Genomic DNA, 21,838 nt, shown 5'->3' on the forward strand with positions numbered 1-21,838 from the left:
ATGCTATAAACCAAATAGCAAAGGTCTAAGTGTTGTGGTTTCAGACAAGAAGATTTTTTAACTTTTTTTCATATTAAGTCTATGTAAAAACTTGGGACCCCTGGGGTGGGGCCATATTTCATCCCAGAGGGCTAATTTGAACAATTTTGGTAGAGGACCACTAGATGATACTACATACCAAATATCAAAGCACTAGGCCATGTGGTTTTGTATAAGAAGATTTTCAAAGTTTTCCCTATATAAGTCTATATAAACCATGTGACCCCCGGGGCGGGGCCATATTTGACCCTAGGGAGATAATTTGAACAATCTCGGTAGAGGACCACTAGATGATACTACATACCAAATATCAAAGCCCTAGGCCGTTTGGTTAAGTACAAGAAGATTTTCAAAGTTTTCCCTATATAAGTCTATATAAACCATGTGACCCCCGGGGCGGGGCCATACTTGACCCCAGGGAGAAAATTTGAACAATTTTGGTAGAGGACCACTAGATGATGCTACATACCAAATATCAAAGCCCTAGGCCATGTAGTTTTGTATAAGAAGATTTTCAAAGTTTTCCCTATATAAGTCTATATAAAACACGTGACCCCCGGGGCGGGGCCATATTTGACCCTAGGGAGATAATTTGAACAATTTTGGTAGAGTACCACTAGATGATGCTACATAACAAATATCAAAGCCCTAGGCCATGTAGTTTTGTACAAGAAGATTTTCAAAGTTTTCCCTATATAAGTCTATATAAACCATGTGACCCCTGGGGCGGGGCCATATTTGACCCTAGGGGGATAACTTGAATAATTTTGGTAGAGGACCACTAGATGATGCTACACACCAGATATCAAAGCCCTTGGCCCTGTGGTTTTGGACAAGAAGATTTTTTAAGTTTTTCCTTTCGGTTGCCATGGCAACCAGAGTTCTGCATGGAATTCAATTCTTTGAACAATTTTGAAAGGGGGCCACCCAAGGATCATTCCTGTGAAGTTTGGATGAAACTGGCCTAGCTGTTTATGAGGAAATGTCGTTTAAAGTAAAAGTTTACGGACGCCGGACGAAAAGCGATCACAAAAGCTCGTGAGCTAAAAAAGTACAATTTTCTTCATTTTTAAATTTTTTCTTCAATTTTACTGAAAAGAAAAATCTACTATTAAATGCTTTAAAAAGTGACAAGGCTAGCACTTATATATGCATTAAAATTGCAACACACATTAAAATGAACAAATATGATGAATTTAAACTTCTTGGGGGTCTATTAGTTCAAGGGAGACAACTCCTATAAGAATATACATATGTATGTAATAAGAGAACAGAATTTGATTCTTATAATTCTCTGAACATTCTGAATGATTTCACTTTAAGTTTAACAGCATTTCTGTGCTATTTTTCAGTGGAAATACCAACTGTAACAAGCTGGTACACACAACCAAATTGTGGGAAATGGTAAATTGTGTCACAAGAGCACACTTGCAGCACAAACTGGAATGCCAAGGCTACCTTACATTTGATCCGGCCTCATTGCAGCAGTGGGGTTTCGGGTGGCGTGAGTCCGAGCGATTTTAGTTGTACACAGAGATCAATACTGAGAAGGGTGGACCAAAACCAGCAACAGCGAATAGGGGAAGCTCTGCAGCATTTACTCAAACACCAATAGCTACAAACAGCCTTAGAAAAATATGTCTGGGTGGGAACACTCCAGCCCCATCTGGGAGCTGTTTACAGAAAAATGCAAACATAATAGATAACATTGTTACTGAAGAAAACAAGAAAGACATGAGGAGAATAAGGGAAGAGCTGAAGGTGAACAAATATAGGAACCAGTCAAAATGCAAGATAAATGTACAGGCTGATGGCATGTATAACAACAAATTATATAGTGGTGTGGGGCGGACACCCTTACAGCCAGGGACTCAAGTATGTTACACTGTTGCTGAAAATATAACATCTAAAAAGCAAATAGTGGCCACTGAGGCTGTAAATAAACCATGTTCGAAACACAGGTTTCACACGAAAGAAGATGAAGATAAAAAATCCAAACCATGCTCTGCCACTGCCAGCACTGAGACAACGATTGGCAATAAAAAGACCTGGGCTAGGCACTGCTTTGAAGATCTACACAAGGATGGCCTGGAAATAAATTATTTAACCACAGATGCAGACACCAGTGCTTACCGGGCTGCACTGGACATGTACAATGAAAAGATCACCAGCACAGAGCCGTTCCATCAATTTGACACCAGGCATCTTGCTGAAAATCACCGAAAAGCAAATGCACAACTGCCCGAGAATTTTAAGCACGATGCCTGGTCATGATGCAGCATTCAGAAAATATCTACAGAACAGATTCTCTCTTGATCTAAGCAGATGTATGGCAGAATTTGACGTGGCATATATCAAGCAATCCGGAAACTTTTTCAACCAATCCGAAGCCACCTTTAAACAACATTTTTTGACCTAAAGACAGATTTTATTTTCATAAAAATAAAATGTTTCACATTATTTAATAAAAATAAACCATTGTAATTAAAAAGATATCAAATTTTGAATACAAGTAGACATGTGACAATTAGAAATATAAACCATTGTAATTAAAAAGATGTTAAATTTTGAATACAAGTAAACATGTGACAATTAGGCAAGAACAAATGTGTAACATTGGTCAGTCAACTATCAAACTGTTTAAGCAGACAACATGAAAATTTGAGTGAATACTAGATGCCCAAGGGCAACATGTTCAGCCCGCCAGCTGTCAAAAAGACTGGGAGTTGCACACAAAACTCTATCTCACTGAGAAACAAATTTGTGCCAAATAAAACAATTGTGCCAGGTTATTTTATAATTCCACATTCAATGACGGAAGTTATTGTCCAGACAAGGTCAATTATAGCCACATTTGACCTTTAAACTCCGAGTGTGACCTTAACCTTTTAAGATATTGACACGGGTTTTGCACGCGACATGCTGTCTCATGGTGGTAAACATTTTGCTAAGTTATTTTAAAATCCCACAATCAATAACAAAGTTATTGTCTGGACAAGGTCAGTTATAGCCATATTTGACCTTTAAACGCCAAGTGTGACCTTGACCTTTAAGATACTGACGCCGGTGTTGCACCATCTCATGATGGTAAACGATAATTGTAGGTTATTTTATAATCCCACATTCAATGACCAAAGTTATTGTCCAGACAAGGTCAATTATAGCCATATTTGACCTTTAAACTCCATGTGTTTTAAGATAACGACGCGGCTGTTGCACACGACACGCCATCTCATGTTGGTGAACAACTGTGCTAAGTTATTTTAAAATCCCACGATCAATGACAAACTTATGGTCCAGACAAAGAAATCCGGATGGACGCACTGACGCACACGCACGCACATACACTGAACAGCCATTTGGACAACTGTCTTCCCTCCCTTACGGGCTTGACAAAAAAATCAGACAAGTTTTGTAATAAAATGCAGCTGATTTTCGTAACTTTTAATTATCGTAACTTTTAATTATCGTAGATCTAGTTTCTACATGACCATGATGACTGTATTCAATTTTTTTTTTAAGACTGTCCGCTCTTCTTTTGTTTCCATGAGTTTAAAAACCCCTTCAGCTACGCTGTTGTATTGCAATTACATTGTAATTTTCACGACGGCGCTTGTCACACAGTGTTATATGTTTACTTCCGAGATACACAATTCTAACTTTCTTTCAGAATCACAACAAAATGAGAAGATGACACAGCATTATAATTTTTTAAATATATTTTCCAGTAGCATATCTATAAGGTAAATAAATGTCCCGTTTATATGCTAAGAATTTCTTATATAACATGAAGCAGCATTCAAAATACGTCTAATGCATTATGGGCGGGTGGTTTGTTTGTTTGTCTGTTTTGGGTTTAACGCCATTTTTCAACAGTATTTCAGTCATGTAACGGCGGGCAGTTAACCTAACCAGTGTTCCTGGATTCTGTACCAGTACAAACCTGTTCTCCGCAAGTAACTGCCAACTTCCCCGCATGAATCAAAGGTGGAGGACTAATGATTTCAGGCACAATGTTGTTTATCAAACAGTCACGAAGAACATACGCCCCGCCTGAGGATCGAACTCACGACCTCGCGATCCGTAGACCAACGCTCTTACCTACTGAGCTAAGCGGGCGGGCTTATGGGCGGGTGGGGTATTGCATATACGCATATACAGCTAACCTGCATTATAAATTTAACCCCACTAGACCTGCGGGTCTTGAACCTTAGACCCCAATGACAGCGGGGTCCCAGTGTATATGTTTCATGAAAAAGGAACACATCGACAAATTTTTGATGTACACGAATTTGTTACACCAGTTTTCGCGTTCTTGATTAACATTGATTCTACAATCATTACACAGTGTATGGTTTTCGGCAACAGAAGAACGTGTTGAAGAAGAACACAATTAATTGAACTCCAATATTTATTTGTAAAACTGGTAATTTTATCATGTTTATGACTATTATGTTAAAATAACTTGTGGAAGCGCCTGAGTCAAGGGCTGATGGAAGATAAACTAGTTATATAACAGAAAGTGATACAGTGCTTAATCAAAATGTCAAAATTACTTTTGTGCTCATCACACATTCACTGGTTGGAGATGTTTCTGTTGCAAAGAAATGGTTGCAATTCATTTAACTTAAAACCACAACCAATTATCAACTGCAAAGGATAAGTGGAGGAAAAATTAGCAATAAATACCATGTTTCCCGAAGGGAAAGATGCACTGCGCATTATCGGCTGAAGTACTTAATTGTTCAAGCAGGAGGCAACGACTTAGACTATTCTTCAATGTCTGTAGAAACAGTCGAGCTAATCATTTTACGACTGGTGAACTTATGAAATCTGTTTAAAGCAAGATACAATATCACGGAAGTTATTGTGTTGCAGCTGCTTCCCAGGCCTGCCCCCAGGTACCTGTCCACCAGTTCCTATGCAGACTTTGTTCACCACGCAAATCGGGTGTTGAAGCGTGAACTTGGAAATATAACTTCAATGTCCTATTGGAAAATCAAGAGAGTTAAAATTCCAATGTGTAACATATTCTGCGATGGCGTGCATTTCAATACAGCAAGAATGACAAAATATTACAATAACAGTTGTGGAGCGGTAATTAAACTTCTGAAGTTGTGAAAGAAGATTGGAAAAAAATCTCGAGAAGTTTCTAGTGACACACAAAATGAGAAAAGTTTCTGATAGAAACTTTTGTGATAAACACGGAATTGTCTAGCAGCGTGAAATACTGACAAGATTTAAGTGGCTTGTTTATCCGACTGTTATCAACGTTTATGTATAAGCACAGTGATTACATTCATTTGTGCAGAAATTGTATTTTTGCCATTTTTAAGTTTTTTATACAATATGTATGAGTGTCAATACTTAGGTTCTTGGTAAAACAGTAAATAACAACATAATCTATAATGACAGATATTTATGTAAATGTGCAGGTACATGTGTAAAATTTTTCATACATTTATGTACAAGCTGTGTCCTGTTTTGTTATTTAATTTATTTAATTTAAAATTTTAGGAAAGACTGTTTTTCTCTTCAAATAAATATGTGTAATTTTTAAGAATATACACAAATCCAAAACATATTACTGGTTTCAGCGGGTTCTCAGCACAATTAAATTTTTCACGGAAGTATATAATGTAACTTTAAATCAGTTTCTTTAGCTTGTAAGGAAGAATTGTAAGTATTTTGTCATACATTTGTTATTGTACATCTTCACCAAAATATTTGATTTATGTGGTAATAATTTTGTACATTTTAATTGTGATTATAGTGAATTGTAACTTTGAAATATTATGTCCAAATTCCCAGTGTTAATAGACTATTGGCACATATCAATTTAGTATAAGATTTGTTGACCTAATAAGGCGGATTTTTTCAGTAAAGGTTGATGCCTTAATTCTAAGGCGTTGATGACACTGTTTATGGTATAGTTAACTTAATCTGTTTTGGGTAGAGTGCCCTAATTATAAGATAGCTGCACAACTTGTGGGATGACACTGTTTACTGTAAAGTATCTTAATTATAAGGTACCAGAGGATGCACAATTTTGTGTTTTATGTAAATGATTATAGTAGATTTGATACCTTAATTCTAAGGTTTCGGGGACACCATTATTGTGAAGTATCTTAACTATACACAATGTTTTCAGTCAAGTACCTCAATTGTAAGGTAGATGCACAATTTTGTGTTTTATGCGAAGCAATACAGTAGTCTTGATACCTTAATTCTAAAGTTTCAATAACACTTCTTTACGGTTATTGGTTAAATACCTTAATTTTAACGTGAATGTGCACAATTTTGTGTTTTACTTCAAACATGTTTTTATAATACATCTCTAGGCAATAATTTGATTATCAATAAAAAGTTTCAGTTTTCTGTCAGGTGACATAATCCTAAAATACCACAAAATTTTGGGTAAATTTGTCCTAGGCTTAGTTTACAACTGTAACATAGCAAGCTTTATCTCCAGAAACATCTGGGTACCGTTTTACAAACAAGAGCTGTCTCCATAGGATGACACATGCCCCCGATGGCACTTTGAATGAATAGTTATGGCCAATGTTAGAGTTAAGGACCTTTGACCTACGGACCTGGGTCTTGCGCGCGACACGTCGTCTTACTGTGGTACACATCCATGCCCAAATTTTTTTAAAATCCAAGCATGAATGACAAAGATATGGACCGGACACGCCCATCAATGCACTATGTTGAAATATGACCTTTAACGTCTAAGTGTGACCTTGACCTTCGAGCTACGGACCTGGGTCTTGCGCACGACACGTCGTCTTACTGTGGTACACATTTATGCCAAGTTATTTAAAAATCCATCCATGGATGACAAAGATATGGACCGGACACAAATGCACTATCATGAAAAATGACCTTAAACGTCTAAGTGTGACCTTGACCTTTGAGCTACGGACCTGGGTCTTGCACGCGACACGTCGTCTTACTGTGGTACACATTCATGCCAAGTTATTTGAAAATCCATCTATGGATGACAAAGATATGGACCGGACACGCCCAACTATCATGAAAAATGACCTTTAACGTCTAAGTGTGACCTTGACCTTTGAGCTACGGACCTGGGTCTTTCGCGCGACACGTCGTCTTACTGTGGTTCACATTCATGCCAAGTTATTTGAAAATCCATCCATCGATGACAAAGATATGGACCGGACACGAAAATTGCGGACAGACCGACAGACTGACAGACGGTTCAAAAACTATATGCCTCCCTTCGGGGGCATAAAAATCTTAAGATTTCACTTATCTTAGCGTAAGATATTGACTTACGAGAACTTTTAAGATTTTCTTAAAGTGTTTTACAAACGGTCTCGTAAGTAGCAAAGATAAGATCTGTCGTAAGTTATTAAAAACTGTGGTCCAGTCTAACTTAGTCATGTGGGTACCGTCACGTGAGGAGGAAAAAAATGGTCGACGACAACACCGGCAGACCAAGGCCAACTGGCCTTGCGGCGAAATACTTTGTCTCGTGAATGAGGTTACTGAAAACTACGACTTCATCTCATCGAAATTTAACTCACAACATACTGCTGGCAGCTGCCAGCAGTTTTGGCGGAATTGTGTGAAAAAGTAAAGCTTTACGCTTAAATGATATCATTTCATCTAGTTTACTTCAGAGTTCGGATATTACTTGTAATCTTTGTTGATAATGACCTGGGTACCGTTTTACAAAAAATCTGAAGATTTCACTTATCTTAACGTAAGATATTGACTTACGAGAACTTTTAAGATTTTCTTAAAGTGTTTTACAAACGGTCTCGTAAGTAGCAAAGATAAGATCTGTCGTAAGTTATTAAAAACCGCGGTCCAGTCTAACTTTGGGTACCGTCACGTGAGGAGGAAAAAATGGCCGACGATAACAACACCGGCAGACAGCGCAAGGCCAACTGGTCTTGCGGGGAAATAGTTTATCTCATGGATGAGATTACTGAAAGCTACGAGGTGGTGGCATCGAAATTTAACTCACAACATATTGCTGGCATTCGCCAGCAGTTTTGGCGGAATTGTGTGGAAAAGTAAAGCTCCTGGGTACCGTTTTACAAAAAATCTTAAGATTTCACTTATCTTAACGTAAGATATTGACTTACGAGAACTTTTAAGATTTTCTTAAAGTGTTTTACAAACGGTCTCGTAAGTAGCAAAGATAAGATCTGTCGTAAGTTATTAAAAACCGCGGTCCAGTCTAACTTAGTCACGTGGGTACCGTCACGTGAGGAGGAAAATGGCCGACGATAACAATACAGGCAGACGGCGCAAGGTGAACTGGAGTTCCGGGGAAATTGTTTATCTTGTAGATGAGATAACCGAAAACTACGAGGTGGTGGCCTCAAAGTTTAACTCGCAACATACTGCTGGCATCCGCCAGCAGTTTTGGCGGAATTGTGTCGAAAAGTATAAAGCTCCTGTATCATTTCGTCTACTTTACTAAATTACTGAGTTCGGATATTACTTGTAATCTTCGTTGATAATGACCTGGTTTTTACAAGTGATGCATTTTTGCCATGCGTGGGGGTATTAAAGTGAAAAACTGTTATGTTTTCCAGGCTACTCAGCCCACATATTACACCTGACTATTTAATTTTAAGAGTACTCCTTGCCTTTGCAAACTATACTTCAAAATCTGGGGGTACACTTTGCTTTTTATTTGATTACTTAAATTTGTTTATACATTTTTTACATGCAGAACTCTTGTGGGTAGGGTATAAGAGATGAAGAAAATTTAGAAAGTTTAAAATGTCTTTCCAAAGTTAAGGACTATGCAATTTTGAAATTATAAATTAGGTGGGTAGGTTACATGATATTATTTCGGCAGTGGCTATGATTACGGTACCGTAATCCTACAATCGGAGGCTAGGAGGTTCCGTATTCCTAGACAACACTTGGAGGATAGGCTAGGATAACGGACATATTTATGAGGCATCAAATGTATAATTATTAGGACATGCATAAATGTAGTCCAAATAATTTGACGTCAAAAGTGATTCTGAGATATTTTCGTGATAGGTCATAATAAGATATTGACCTATGCAAAAATTATCACAATATCGTGGCTCACGTACAATTAGTTGAACTAGCATAAATGATGTTTTAACCTTACATATTTATCTTCAAATAGCGTTTTGTTTTTCATGCCTGCCCTATTATTTCGTGTTATCGATCAGCCATTTTAGGTTAGTATAATCTTAAGCAGATGATATCTTAACTAAGATTTGTTCTGTAAAACACCAAAAATTCTTAAGTCAAGAGTAAGATATATCTTACGCTAAAACTTATCGCAAGATCTTTTGTAAAACGGTACCCAGGACATTATCCTTACAGCTATCAGCTGTTACTGAGTTATTGCCTGTAAATGAGATCCACCTAACAGGTGTTGATAAGATAAGAACAGTACTAATTGATTTTGGGAAATAGGTTAACAAAGTCACTGTTTCCATGGTAACCACTAGTCTGTATCCATATTAAGGCAGACTGTATGACTACAAGGTTATTATTAGAATTCCTGGAAAAGGGTCATGACTCATAGCTCGGACGGATCGTTTACCATGGTGATGTTATGAGCTTCTTTCCAAATTAGGTGGTTCGGGTTATTATTACAAGAGGGCCATGATGGTCCTGAATCGCTCACCTCTTCCCACATGACCCAGTTTTGAGTATGACGTCGTTTTTTCTATTATTTGACATAGTGACCTAGTTTTTGAGCTCATGTGACCCAGTTTTGAACTTGACCTAGATATTATCAAGATAAAAATTCTGACCAATTTTCATGAAGATCCATTGAAAAATATGGTCTCTAGAGAGGTCACAAGGTTTTTCTATTATTTGACCTATTGACCTAGTTTTCGAAGGTATGTGACCCTGTTTTGAACTTTATCTAGATATCATCAAGGTGAAAATTCATATCAATTTTCATGAAGATCCATTGAAAAATATGGCCTCTAGAGAGGTCAAAAGATTTTAATAATTTTAGACCTACTGACCTAGTTTTTGATCGCAGTTGACCCAGTTTCAAACTTGACCTAGATATCATCAAGATGAACATTCAGACCAACTTTCATACAGATCCCATGAAAAGTATGGCCTCTAGAGAGGTCACAAGGTTTTTTTATTATTTGACCTACTGACCTAGTTTTGTAAGGCACGTGACCCAGTTTCAAACCTGACCTAGATATCATCAAGGTGAACATTCTGGCCAATTTTTATGGAGATCCATTCATAAGTATGGCCTCTAGAGAGGTGACAAGGTTTTTCTATTTTTAGACCTACTGACCTAGTTTTTGACCGCACATGACCCTGTTTCGAACTTGATCTCGATATCATCAAGATTAACATTCAGACCAATTTTTATACAGATCTCATGAAAAATATGGCCTTTAGAGAGGTCACAAGGTTTTTCTATTATTTGACCTACTGACCTAGTTTTTGGCGGCACTTGACCCACTTTCGAACTTGACCTAGAGATCATTAAGATGAACATTCAGACCAACTTTCATACAGATCCCATGAAAATTATGGCCTCTAGAGAGGTCACAAGGTTTTTCTATTATTTGACCTACTGACCTAGTTTTTGAAGGCACGTGACCCACTTTCGAACTTGACCTAAATATCATCAAGATGAACATTCTGATCAATTTTCATGAAGATCTCATGAAATATATGGCCTCTAGAGAGGTCACAAGGTTTTTCTATTTTTAGAACTACTGACCTAGTTTTTGACCGCACGTGACCCAGTTTCGAACTTGTCCTAGATATCATCAAGATGAACATTCTGACCACCTTTCATACAGATCCCATGAAAAATATGGTCTTTAGAGAGGTCATAAGGTTTTTCTATTATTTGACCTACTGACCTAGTTTTAGATGGCACGTGACCCAGTTTCAAACTTGACCTAGATATCATCAAGGTGAAAGTTCTGACCAATTTTCATGAAGATCTTGTGAAATATATGGCCTCTAGAGAGGTCACAAGGTTTTTCTATTTTTAGACCTACTGACCTAGTTTTTGAGGGCACGTGACCCAGTTTCAAACTTGACCTAGATATCATCAAGATGAACATTCTGACAAATTTTCATGAAGATTTCATGAAATATATGGCCTCTAGAGAGGTCACAAGGTTTTTCTATTTTTAGACCTACTGACCTAGTTTTTGAAGGCACGTGACCCAGTTTCGAACTTGACCTAGATATCATCAAGATGAACATTCTGACCAACTTTCATAAAGATCCCACGAAAAATGTGACCTCTAGAGTGGTCACAAGCAAAAGTTTACGGACGGACGGACGCACGCACGCACGGACGGACGACGGACGACGGACACCGCGCGATCACAAAAGCTCACTTTGTCACTTTGTGACAGGTGAGCTAAAAAAATTGCTCAGTTTTCTTGGAAACACGATAATATGTTAGTATATAAGCAGTGCAGCTACAAGGAGTTTAGTTAGGTTTTAAGTAGAAGTTTTAGAGTTGAAACAAGAAAGTTTAGAAAAAGTTTTGGGAATTAGATTTAGATTTGGTATATATAATGCGAAGTTCTAACAGATTAAAATAAAAGTTAATAGAAAATTAGAACTGGACTTAGTTTCTTTAATCAACAAACATGCGCCGTTACACAACAGCCCTGTTGAAGATAGGGTAACAATTTTGTTTAAGAACTTTTATTACCTTAATTCTAAGGCAAAATGATTTAAGGGAAAGTGTAACTTAATTTTAAGGTTGCCCTAATTTTAGAAAACTAATAAATGGATTTTTTAATCTAATACTGTCTAGACATTCTGTTTAATACACTTCAACATTTTGTATTACCATGATGCCTTTCAGGTATACTGCCATCAAAACAAAAGCACAACCCGACACCAAAGGCTGCTGCTGCATCTGCTGCCAAACAAACAAAAACCGCCGAACACAGAAGTGGCTTGTCGGATGAAGAAAAGCAAAAGATGATGTAGAAGCTAGTGCCAGCGGTAACTTAAAGTGTTGTTGAAACTCTGGCTGCCATGCAGGTCTTACCTTTCGCAAATTCTAATCATGCACCATCAGCTGAAGTACAGAATCCAAGGGAACGACCATCAGATGAAGCAGTGCCAAGCACATCAGCAGGTGCATCCTCTTTACCTATTAATTTACATGTCAGTCAGAAAGTAAGAAGCAAAATCTGGGCTAATGAATATGTAGATTTGGCAGGTGACAGTGATTCAGAAGTGCAGGAATCTTTTAGAATGGTGGAATCAACTGCTGGTACTCTGGTTATGAAGAAAACACCAAATCTGACGAAAGCCATTACCTCCCTGCCAAAATGGTTTGCCACTTTTAATTGGTATGTGGCTATCTACTCGGAGAAATTCCCTGCAGCAACCCCAGGCCTTATGCAATATGTGGAGAAAATTAGGAAATTGGTACAGCGCTGGTGATGAGGCAGCTTTGTTCTATGACAAAACTTTCCGTCGTCTGTGACAGTATGACCCTTCCTTATCGTTCAGTTCCTTGCATGGCAATACCTACACCGAAGCCATTGCCATGGGTATTAGCCAGCAAAGGAAATTTCTTACAAAACCATTTCGGGCCTCCCCCCCCCCCCCCCCCCCCCCCACCGACATGTCTGCCAACGTTGTTCCAGGCCTCACAGCAAGAAAGCTTGTTTTCAGCAAAGGTAACCAGAACATATTAAGCAAGTCATCTCTGGAAAACAAGCCATCGTCAACTCCTCTAATAAGCGATAACCAGCATTAGTCGTTGTAAGACTTGGATATGTACACCTGTAAACATTGAAAAATTTTCATACTGGTTAAATGGCTACACAAAGACGAAAAAAGATTTACTGGTTAAGTTATTTTGGGACCTAACCTTTGATAATTTTTATGTTTTGGGTGATATAGTGTTATATTGCCCTTCAGAAGTCATAATTATGTATATGCTTTACTAGTTTATGTACATTTTTGTATAATTGGGTTTTGCTGCATTTTGAAAAATGATGTTTGCATGATTTGTTTTTTTCAGAAAATCGCAATGGAAAAGGTACACATCGTTACAATGAGCCTGGTTGTAATGGCAACATGTCGATTTGAGGTACGTTCACAAATCTTTCTTTCTTATCTTTTTACAATTTCACTTACAATTATGTTCCTCTTTATATGTAACTTAAAGATATAATTTGATAATTATATAAACTAAATGTCTATGTACAAATGCAATCACTACTGCTTGTCTTAACTTAAAAAATATGGATGTCATTTGATAAAAAAAACTTCCAGTTTTGTTAGTGGCATTTCATATTCAATTTGTGTTATTTTTTATATTAATGCTGTATTTAGTTTTAGGTGATATAGCGTTATATTGCCCTTTAGTAGTCATATGTATATGCTTTACTAGTTTATGTACATTTTTGTATAATTGGGCTTTGCTGCATTTTGAAAAATGTTGTTTGCATGTTTTTGTCATTTACTATTAAATGGCCAAGTCAATTTTCAGAGTGCATAAATAAAATTTTGTTGTTTCTTCAAATTACTGAACTTAGAATTTTTTCCAGACTGTGTTCTGATATTCTAAATTTTGTTCTGATGTTCCAGACTATGTAATGATGTTCCAAACTATGTTCTGATATTCCAAATTTTGTTCTGATGTTCCAGACTTTGTTCTGAGGTGAAGAAGGTGTAATTCAGTGATGTCTGGCAGAACGCCAAACGTTACATTTGGCAACGTCACATCATTATGTTCTGTAAGCTGTTGGAAACAAAATGGCGTCGAGCAATGCAGGAGGGCAATACAATGGACGTTTTTTTATTATTCTTGGCTGGATAATCTAGGTGGTTAAAGGTGCCAAATAAAGACAAATAAAAAACATAAATCTTAAAAAAAAAAAAAATACACATTTTGAATTATCTACTAAACATTACGACAGCCATGCAATACTCCCTTGAAGTCAAACATGTGCAGAAAACAAATGATTTTTTGTGTATTTTCTTAGACTGGCATGGGCGGTTATTTTGTCCTACTTTAGTGTCTATCGCTCAATTGGGGATCACGTATATCACCTGTATTATAAGAATGATTTTCGTGAATTTTTGTGATTCCCTATGCTATGTTTGTAAACATTATCGTTGGTGTTTGCATCTATTCATAAATTATATGCTGTGTACGTGCAAATCTTTCCTAGATATGGCAATGGGTACACTTGAGAATTATGATAGGCATGTCAAAATTCATATATATTTTGAAGACAGATGATGTGTATAAATTTTATTTATCATTCAGACATTTTATATCATTGCTGTATTACATACAACCACAGCAGTTATCAAGCGCATTGTCATGATAAAAATGAAAAATTATGAAAAACTTTTGATGTTTGTGTTTTGTTTTGTATTGTAGGTAGTAATGATATACTGACAATTTAACTGTTATTGTTTCCGAACTCCCTAACGGCATTAACTTGCTCAACATCTGTTACTGACAACATCTCAACAAGTAACAAAAGCGGCTACGTACATTTGTCCGATGTTCAAAAACGAAAACTTTAGTCTGACTGGTTGAATCTTTCTATACAACTGTCTGTGTTTGTTTAGATGCAGTAATTCCAAAAGATACATTATAGCAAAAACAAGTATTTGGCGGGCGCTCAACCCTGAATATGTTACAACTTCACATGCTGCATATTATTCCTATATGGTTTCATGTCTCTATTATTTTTAAGATATATGCAATAAAAATCTTGAAGCACTTAATGAGATAAATGCGACATAAACTTTTATGTATATTTTCGACTACATCAAGGGCCATAACACTGGTATTTCTGAGATATGCCCGACACTAATTCGACGGACGGATGGGCAGGCAGGTGAGGGGAACACTAATTGCCCCACCTAAACATATTTATTTATTTATTTGGGTTTTACGGCACACCAACACAGTATAGGTTATATGGCGGCAAACAGGACTACAAATTTTGGTTCCACATCTCACCTTAACATAACTTGAATGGGGGCACATAAAAAGAATTATTTCATATTGCTACATTCTCTATGCAAAGGAAATCATTTACGGCCAGTTGCACCTTAAATTATACTTAATAACACATCTTCTTGAAATATGTCCTAACATTTCATGCGAAAAAAGTATACGGCTTTCTTTTTACCGCAGGATACAATGAAAATTCAGATTATTTCAGACTGAATATCTGGATATGACATGTATATGCACTTGCTTATTTATACTTTGTCACTCAATTTTATATTTTGCATATATGTTGTGGACCATATTGTAAATTGGTAAATATGCCAAATGCGTAATCCACAGAAAATAAAGTCTTTACTTACTTACTTACTAATTGTACAATCTAAGTAGGTAACTTGAAAATTACCACATATATTCAGGTGATAAAGACAACTATATAATATGATTTGGAAATACAAGAATGAAAGTATGTTTCAGAAGGTATTAGATTTTTTAAAACGGAATGACTAAATATCTATTTACAAACACAGCATACGCCATGGGAAAATGTGCAACCTGAAACGCCGCCCATAGCGCCATTTGAGACTTTATCATTTTTTGCAACTTCGTAGCTCGAAAACGTCACTTCCGTTGAGGTCAGATTTTGGAACAACGCGTGCTAAAATTTATGGCTACAACTAATCAGAAAGGGTCAGCCACAAACTTATCACTTTAAGTTAACAAATTCGTGTGCAGTCAATGTCGCTGTGGGCTAAAATTTATCTGGTAGAAGTGTATTTCATTAATCTATCAAATGATTTTCTTATGACTTTTTATATCAAAAAAATGCACAAGAAAATGGGGGTAGGGGAAAATTTATGAAAATATATCGAAAACAAAGTCGGTGACCCCTGATTTTTGTTTGCTCATTTTACAGTAAAACAAATTTTAAGATAATATTAGTTTTTTTTAAAAAAATTTATGGACAAGTTTTTGCACACTACTTGGTCATTCCGCACGAAAACAATAATTTCATAGTAAGATTTTGGCATGATTTTTGCATAAAGTGAGCATTTCTTCAGCAAATAGTGAGAGTATATATCTGAAAATTACATCAATAAAATGAACGCCCCAAAACTTAATTAATCGCCATGAAAACGGCAATGTCATAACTATTTCCAACTAGGCTAAAAGGTGAAATCTCGACATCATTTGCGTAAAAAAGTGTGCATTTGACCTTTTCAATAATTGTACATCGGGTGAAGATCAACTTTTGCTGTTATTTACGTTATCAAGGATGCAACTTGTTTTTGAAAATCCCGCTCATTACACCTTCTTCACCTTAACACGTTTTCTATTTTGCAGATGAAATGCCAGAAATGGTCAGCGACAGTAAGCAGCTGCACCTTGCCCTGTTGGGTTCCAACAAAACATGTTCGGTGGGTACATCAGTCACCCTCCCCACAAAGGGACCAAACTAACCAGACCAAAAGGAAGTATAAATCTAGAATGACTGGTAGTTTGTCAAGGATCAGGGACAATGTTAATGGCTTTCCCATTGTTTATACTCCAACCCAGACTTGGGGTCTTACAGGGCAACGATGGGAACAAAGCCAGCAACAAACAGATTCCATTTCCTCCCAGTCTACCACAGTCAATCGTGCAAATCTCTAAAGGTTACACATGAAAAATCACTTGGGCGAGGAACATCCAATGACCAATTTCTCCATTACAGTAAACAACCATTCACAATTAAGCCTAGTCCCAACCAGCAATACCAAGAAAATAACGTCAATCAAAGCCAGGACTACGGCATTCCTGAGGTTTGTTGCAATATTCTGAATTCATCAAAATATCCCACTGAAACACCCCAGCTATATGAAATATGGGGAAATAGAGACCTTGCCTGAAGATGTCCTTGACTGGAGTGGTCATTTTATGACACTCATTTTAGGATGTTCAGGGAACACCAGATTATGCAGTGGGACCTGCTTCACACAGAATTCTGAGTCATGGCAACCACCCAACATTCACAACAATATACATTCAGGTAATCGGTCCTTTATTCAGGGCCAAGCAGATCCTTGCGTCCTGCCCAGAATTCATTTTACAGGCCTTCCAGATTCCTTGACAATACCTGCTGGACATACAATAAACGAGGTTTATGCATAGATTCGAGATGCACAAGGCCACATGTCTATGGATTCTGCAGTGGATCACACCATGCAGGGCTCTGTTTGTTCACATGCAAAGAACAGGCCAGCATGTTCATAACACAAACAACCAAAAGCCCCTTACCCACACCCAGTATCCCCTGTACCCCAAAAAAGTTGTTTCCTTGGGTCAAAACCAACTACGCCACTAAAGGTGGAGGTTTTATTAAAATACCTATCGAGTTATCATGGTTCTGACTACTTAATCCAGGGCTTCAGAAACGGTTTTCATTTAGGTTGCTCAGGTCCTCGGCTGCCTACTTCATACTCGAATCTCAAATACTGCTAGGAGTTTCCTTTTAAATTAGTAGTTCAACAAAAACTACAGACATAATTGTCTGCCAATCGCATCAAAGGTCCTTTCTTGGACCATCCTTTTCTTGGCCTTCAGGTCACTCCCATAGGGCTGGTCCAAAAGAAAGTGGAGAGGAAGAGGTTGTTTTAGGCAAGAAACAAGAATCTTCAAGTGTTATGGTAGAGGCATGCATGAATGTCAGGAAGGTTTTAAGCAATCTTGTGTGGATGGGTCTTAACTTGCACCAAATTGACAGCATGTTTTCCTTATCCTCATAATCACTTTTTCACCAAGAGGAGCATGTAATATATGTCATTTACACTGTGGGGTTTCCAATTTTTGTGGATTTCCCAATTTAGCCAATCCACAAAATTTTATCCCAACAAACAACTTAATGTCCTATTTATTTCATATGGAAATGTTGAAATCCACAAATACATATCCCATGAAAAAGCTGTTTTGGCCAAAACCAAGGAAGTTTGTCCCCATACAATTAACTGATTTCACAGTATTCAATATTTTTACATTTGTATTTAATATTCTATTATATTGCAGGCTCAACAAAAATTTATTCAGTGCATTTTCAACTGCCCTCAAGACTATATCAACCTTTGAGAAGAAATTTGGAGTTTTAAGTATACACAACAAAAATGTCTGAAAGCTCTTGCGGTCTTGCTCTCTGTCTGTCGGGCAAAATTGAAATTCATCTTCCAGAGATGAAGGAAGTTCCTAGCAATATCATGTCTTCCAAGGAAGTGAAAACTACCCCGGTAATGGAAATACCAGCTTAACCAAAAATTGCTACATCAAACAAGAGGACCATGGTGATCCTGAATCGCTCACCTCTTCCCACATGATCCAGTTTTGAGTATGACGTCGTTTTTTCTATTATTTGACATAGTGACCTAGTTTTTGAGCTCATGTGACCCAGTTTTGAACTTTACCTAGATATTATCAAGATAAAAATTCTGACCAATTTTCATGAAGATCCATTGAAAAATATGGTCTCTAGAGAGGTCACAAGGTTTTTCTATTATTTGACCTATTGACCTAGTTTTTTAAGGCACGTGACCCAGTTTTATACTTGACCTAGATATCATCAAGGTGAACATTCTGACCAATTTTCATGAAGATCCATTCAAGGGTATGGCCTCTAGAGAGGTCACAAGGTTTTTCTATTTCAAGACCTACTGACCTAGTTTTTGATCGCAGTTGACCCAGTTTCAAACTTGACCTAGATATCATCAAGATAAACATTCAGACCAACTTTCATACAGATCCCATCAAAAATATAGCCTCTGGAGAGGTCACAACGTTTTTTTATTATTTGACCTACTGACCTATTTTTTGAAGGCACGTGACCCACTTTCAAACTTGACCTAGATATCATCAAGATGAACATTCTGACCAATTTTTATGGAGATCCATTCATAAGTATGGCCTCTAGAGAGGTCACAAGGTTTTTCTATTTTTAGACCTACTGACCTAGTTTTTGACCGCACATGACCCTGTTTCGAACTTGACCTAGATATCATCAAGATGAACATTCAGACCAACTTTCATGAAGATCCATTGAAAAATATGGCCTTTAGAGAGGTCACAAGGTTTTTCTATTATTTGACCTACTGACCTAGTTTTTGACCGCATGTGACCCACTTTCGAACCTGACCTAGATATCATCAAGATGAACATTCAGACCAATTTTCATATAGATCCCATGGAAAATATGGCTTCTAGAGAGGTCACAAGGTTTTTCTATTATTTGACCTACTGACCTAGTTTTTAAAGGCACGTGACCCACTTTCGAACTTGACTTAGATATCATCAAGGTGAACATTCTGACCAATTTTCATGAAGATTTCATGAAATATATGGCCTCTAGAGAGGTCACAAGGTTTTTCTATTTCAAGACCTACTGACCTAGTTTTTGAAAGCACGTGACCCAGTTTCGAACTTGACCTAGATATCATCAAGATGAATGTTCTGACCAATTTTCAGGAAGATTTTGTGAAATATATGGCCTCTAGAAAGCACTAGGTTTTTCTATTTTTAGACCTACTGACCTAGTTTTTGACCGCACGTGACCCAGTTTCGAACTTGACCTAGATATCATCAAGATGAACATTCAGATCAACTTTCATACAGATCCCATGAAAAATATGGCCTTTAGAGAGGTCACAAGGTTTTTCTATTATTTGACCTACTGACCTAGTTTTTGAAGGCACGTGACCAAGTTTCAAACTTAGCCTAGATATCATAAAGGTGAACATTCTGACCAATTTTCATGAAGATCCATTGAAAATTATGGCCTCTAGAGAGGTCACAGGTGAGCTAAAAAGGGGCGTAATTTTGTAAAGAAACAAAGCAGAGTTATGGAATCTGTGCAAAGCAAATGAGTTCATTGCATTGATCAAGTGTGTGAAGTTTCAATTCATGGGTACTGAGATACCAGCTTACATACAAAAACTTTACCAACAAGAGCTGTCGGAGGAAAGCAAAGCTCAAATATTCAACAGCCTTGTAAACTGCATAAGTAAAAATGTTGAACAAAAACATAAATCCAGATGCTCTCACAAAAAAATGCCAAAAAAGCTTCCATAAAAACTAAAGTATGCAAAACAAATTCAAGTACAATATATATGAGCCGTGCCATGGGAAAACCAACATAGTGGGTATGCGACCAGCATGGATCCAGACCAGCCTGCGCATCCGCGCAGTCTGGTCAGGCTCCATGCTGTTCGCTAACAGTTTCTCCAATTCCAATAGGCTTTAAAAGCGAACAGCATGGAGCCTGACCAGACTGCGCGGATGCTGGTCGCAAACCCACTATGTTGGTTTTCTCATGGCACGGCTCATATTCACAAACTCTAAAGTTTTCTAATGAACTAGCACTATTTGGCTGGTAATTGCTAAATAGAGGTAAATTTGAACAGTTATGGTCAAACACAAAGGGTACTATATCTGATCTTGTTCCCAAATACCAGACTGGTTTTCTGTTCCTTGTTCAAGATCTGTCACACCTTTTTTTAGACAGTACTTACAAATTAAGACAGTTTCAATGTTTGAATGAATATAGCAAGGCCATTTTTGCAGAATTTTCAATACACTGGTTTTTTTATACTTTAAGATATGGTTTAACATCTACCATAGAATATAGTGCAATACTTGTGGGATCTGCAGTAGAATGGGTTGATATACTTAAAAGCTGCTGCAGTAGTATGGCTAAGCCATTTTTGCAGAATCTACAGTAGACTGTTTTTTTTTATATTAAAATATTGTTTAAACATCTATGTTTAACGTCTAGTAGTGCTTTTATATAACATACTTCAAGGCTGGTTAATCAAGACTTAGTGTAGTGGGACTGTAATATCTCTAGAAGACTGGTTTAATATACTTGATACTAAAAGAATTGTTCACTATCTGTGATACAATAACATTGCAAGTTCTGCATAATCTCTAAAACAATGGTTTTATATGCTTAGAGAACAGTTCAACATCTGTACAGAATCGTAACATAATTTGAAATAGTTTCACATCTGTTGTACAATGGCACAGCAACACAAAAATGTTTTAAACCTCAAGAAATTGAGGTCATTGGACACAAAATATTTCCTGTTAAACTATAACGTTTTCTGCTTACTTATACCTTCAGATATGAGATAACTGGTGGCTGTCTGTAAAAACATTAAACTATCACGTTTCCTGGTTACCTACACCTTCAGATATGAGATAATTGATGGCCGTCTGAAAAGACGTTAAACAATAACCTTCCTCGCCAAACATGTACCTGGAAAAAACAGAGTAAGAAAAATTCATTGTTATTAAATAGATGTAACAACCATACAGGATCTGTTCCTTTATGAAACTGCATTTTATACTATATGCCAATAGTTAGAATGAAAATATGGGTAAGGGTTACAATTGTTTCATTTCAATCTGACTCTCACCTGGAGGGATCAAAATCACACTATGTGATGTAAAATTGTTCTGTATGAACAAGCTATCCAAATTTCTTGTAGGTCAGTGGTTCCATCAAGGTTAAAAGACTGTCCAGGGGTATACTGAGTGTCTTGCTCCATTCTGATGAACTAATGTACTTATGAACTTTAGATGAATTAACTTTAATAATATTGTGATCCACTTTCAACCCCCTATCACATGAATATTCTGTATATTTTATTCCTTTATTATGATCCACTTTGGTTTGGTGCACGTTAGTAGTCTGTACAGAAGTTGTCTGATTAATTTTGGGATCAGATATGCAAGAAATGCAGGTACAATTAATTTGTCTGGCAGATTGTTAATATTAAACTTAGATAAAATCTATCCAAAAATAAT

The 21,838-nt window shown here is 37.0% G+C and overlaps 1 protein-coding gene across 1 annotated transcript in view; it reads right to left on the reverse strand.

The window, feature by feature from the left end:
- Nucleotides 1–12,653: 12,653 nt before the first annotated feature.
- LOC123550597 (VPS9 domain-containing protein 1-like) overlaps nucleotides 12,654–21,838 on the reverse strand; it is a 38,744-nt gene continuing 29,559 nt past the window's right edge. Inside the window, exon 14 of the mRNA XM_053545467.1 lies at nucleotides 12,654–21,287. Coding sequence (XP_053401442.1) covers nucleotides 21,194–21,287 — 94 coding nt within the window. The 3' untranslated portion in view covers nucleotides 12,654–21,193. The remainder of the gene's footprint in view (nucleotides 21,288–21,838) is intronic.

The sequence above is a fragment of the Mercenaria mercenaria genome, chromosome 6 (genome assembly GCF_021730395.1).
Source record: "Mercenaria mercenaria strain notata chromosome 6, MADL_Memer_1, whole genome shotgun sequence".
Taxonomy (NCBI): Eukaryota; Metazoa; Mollusca; class Bivalvia; order Venerida; family Veneridae; genus Mercenaria; species Mercenaria mercenaria.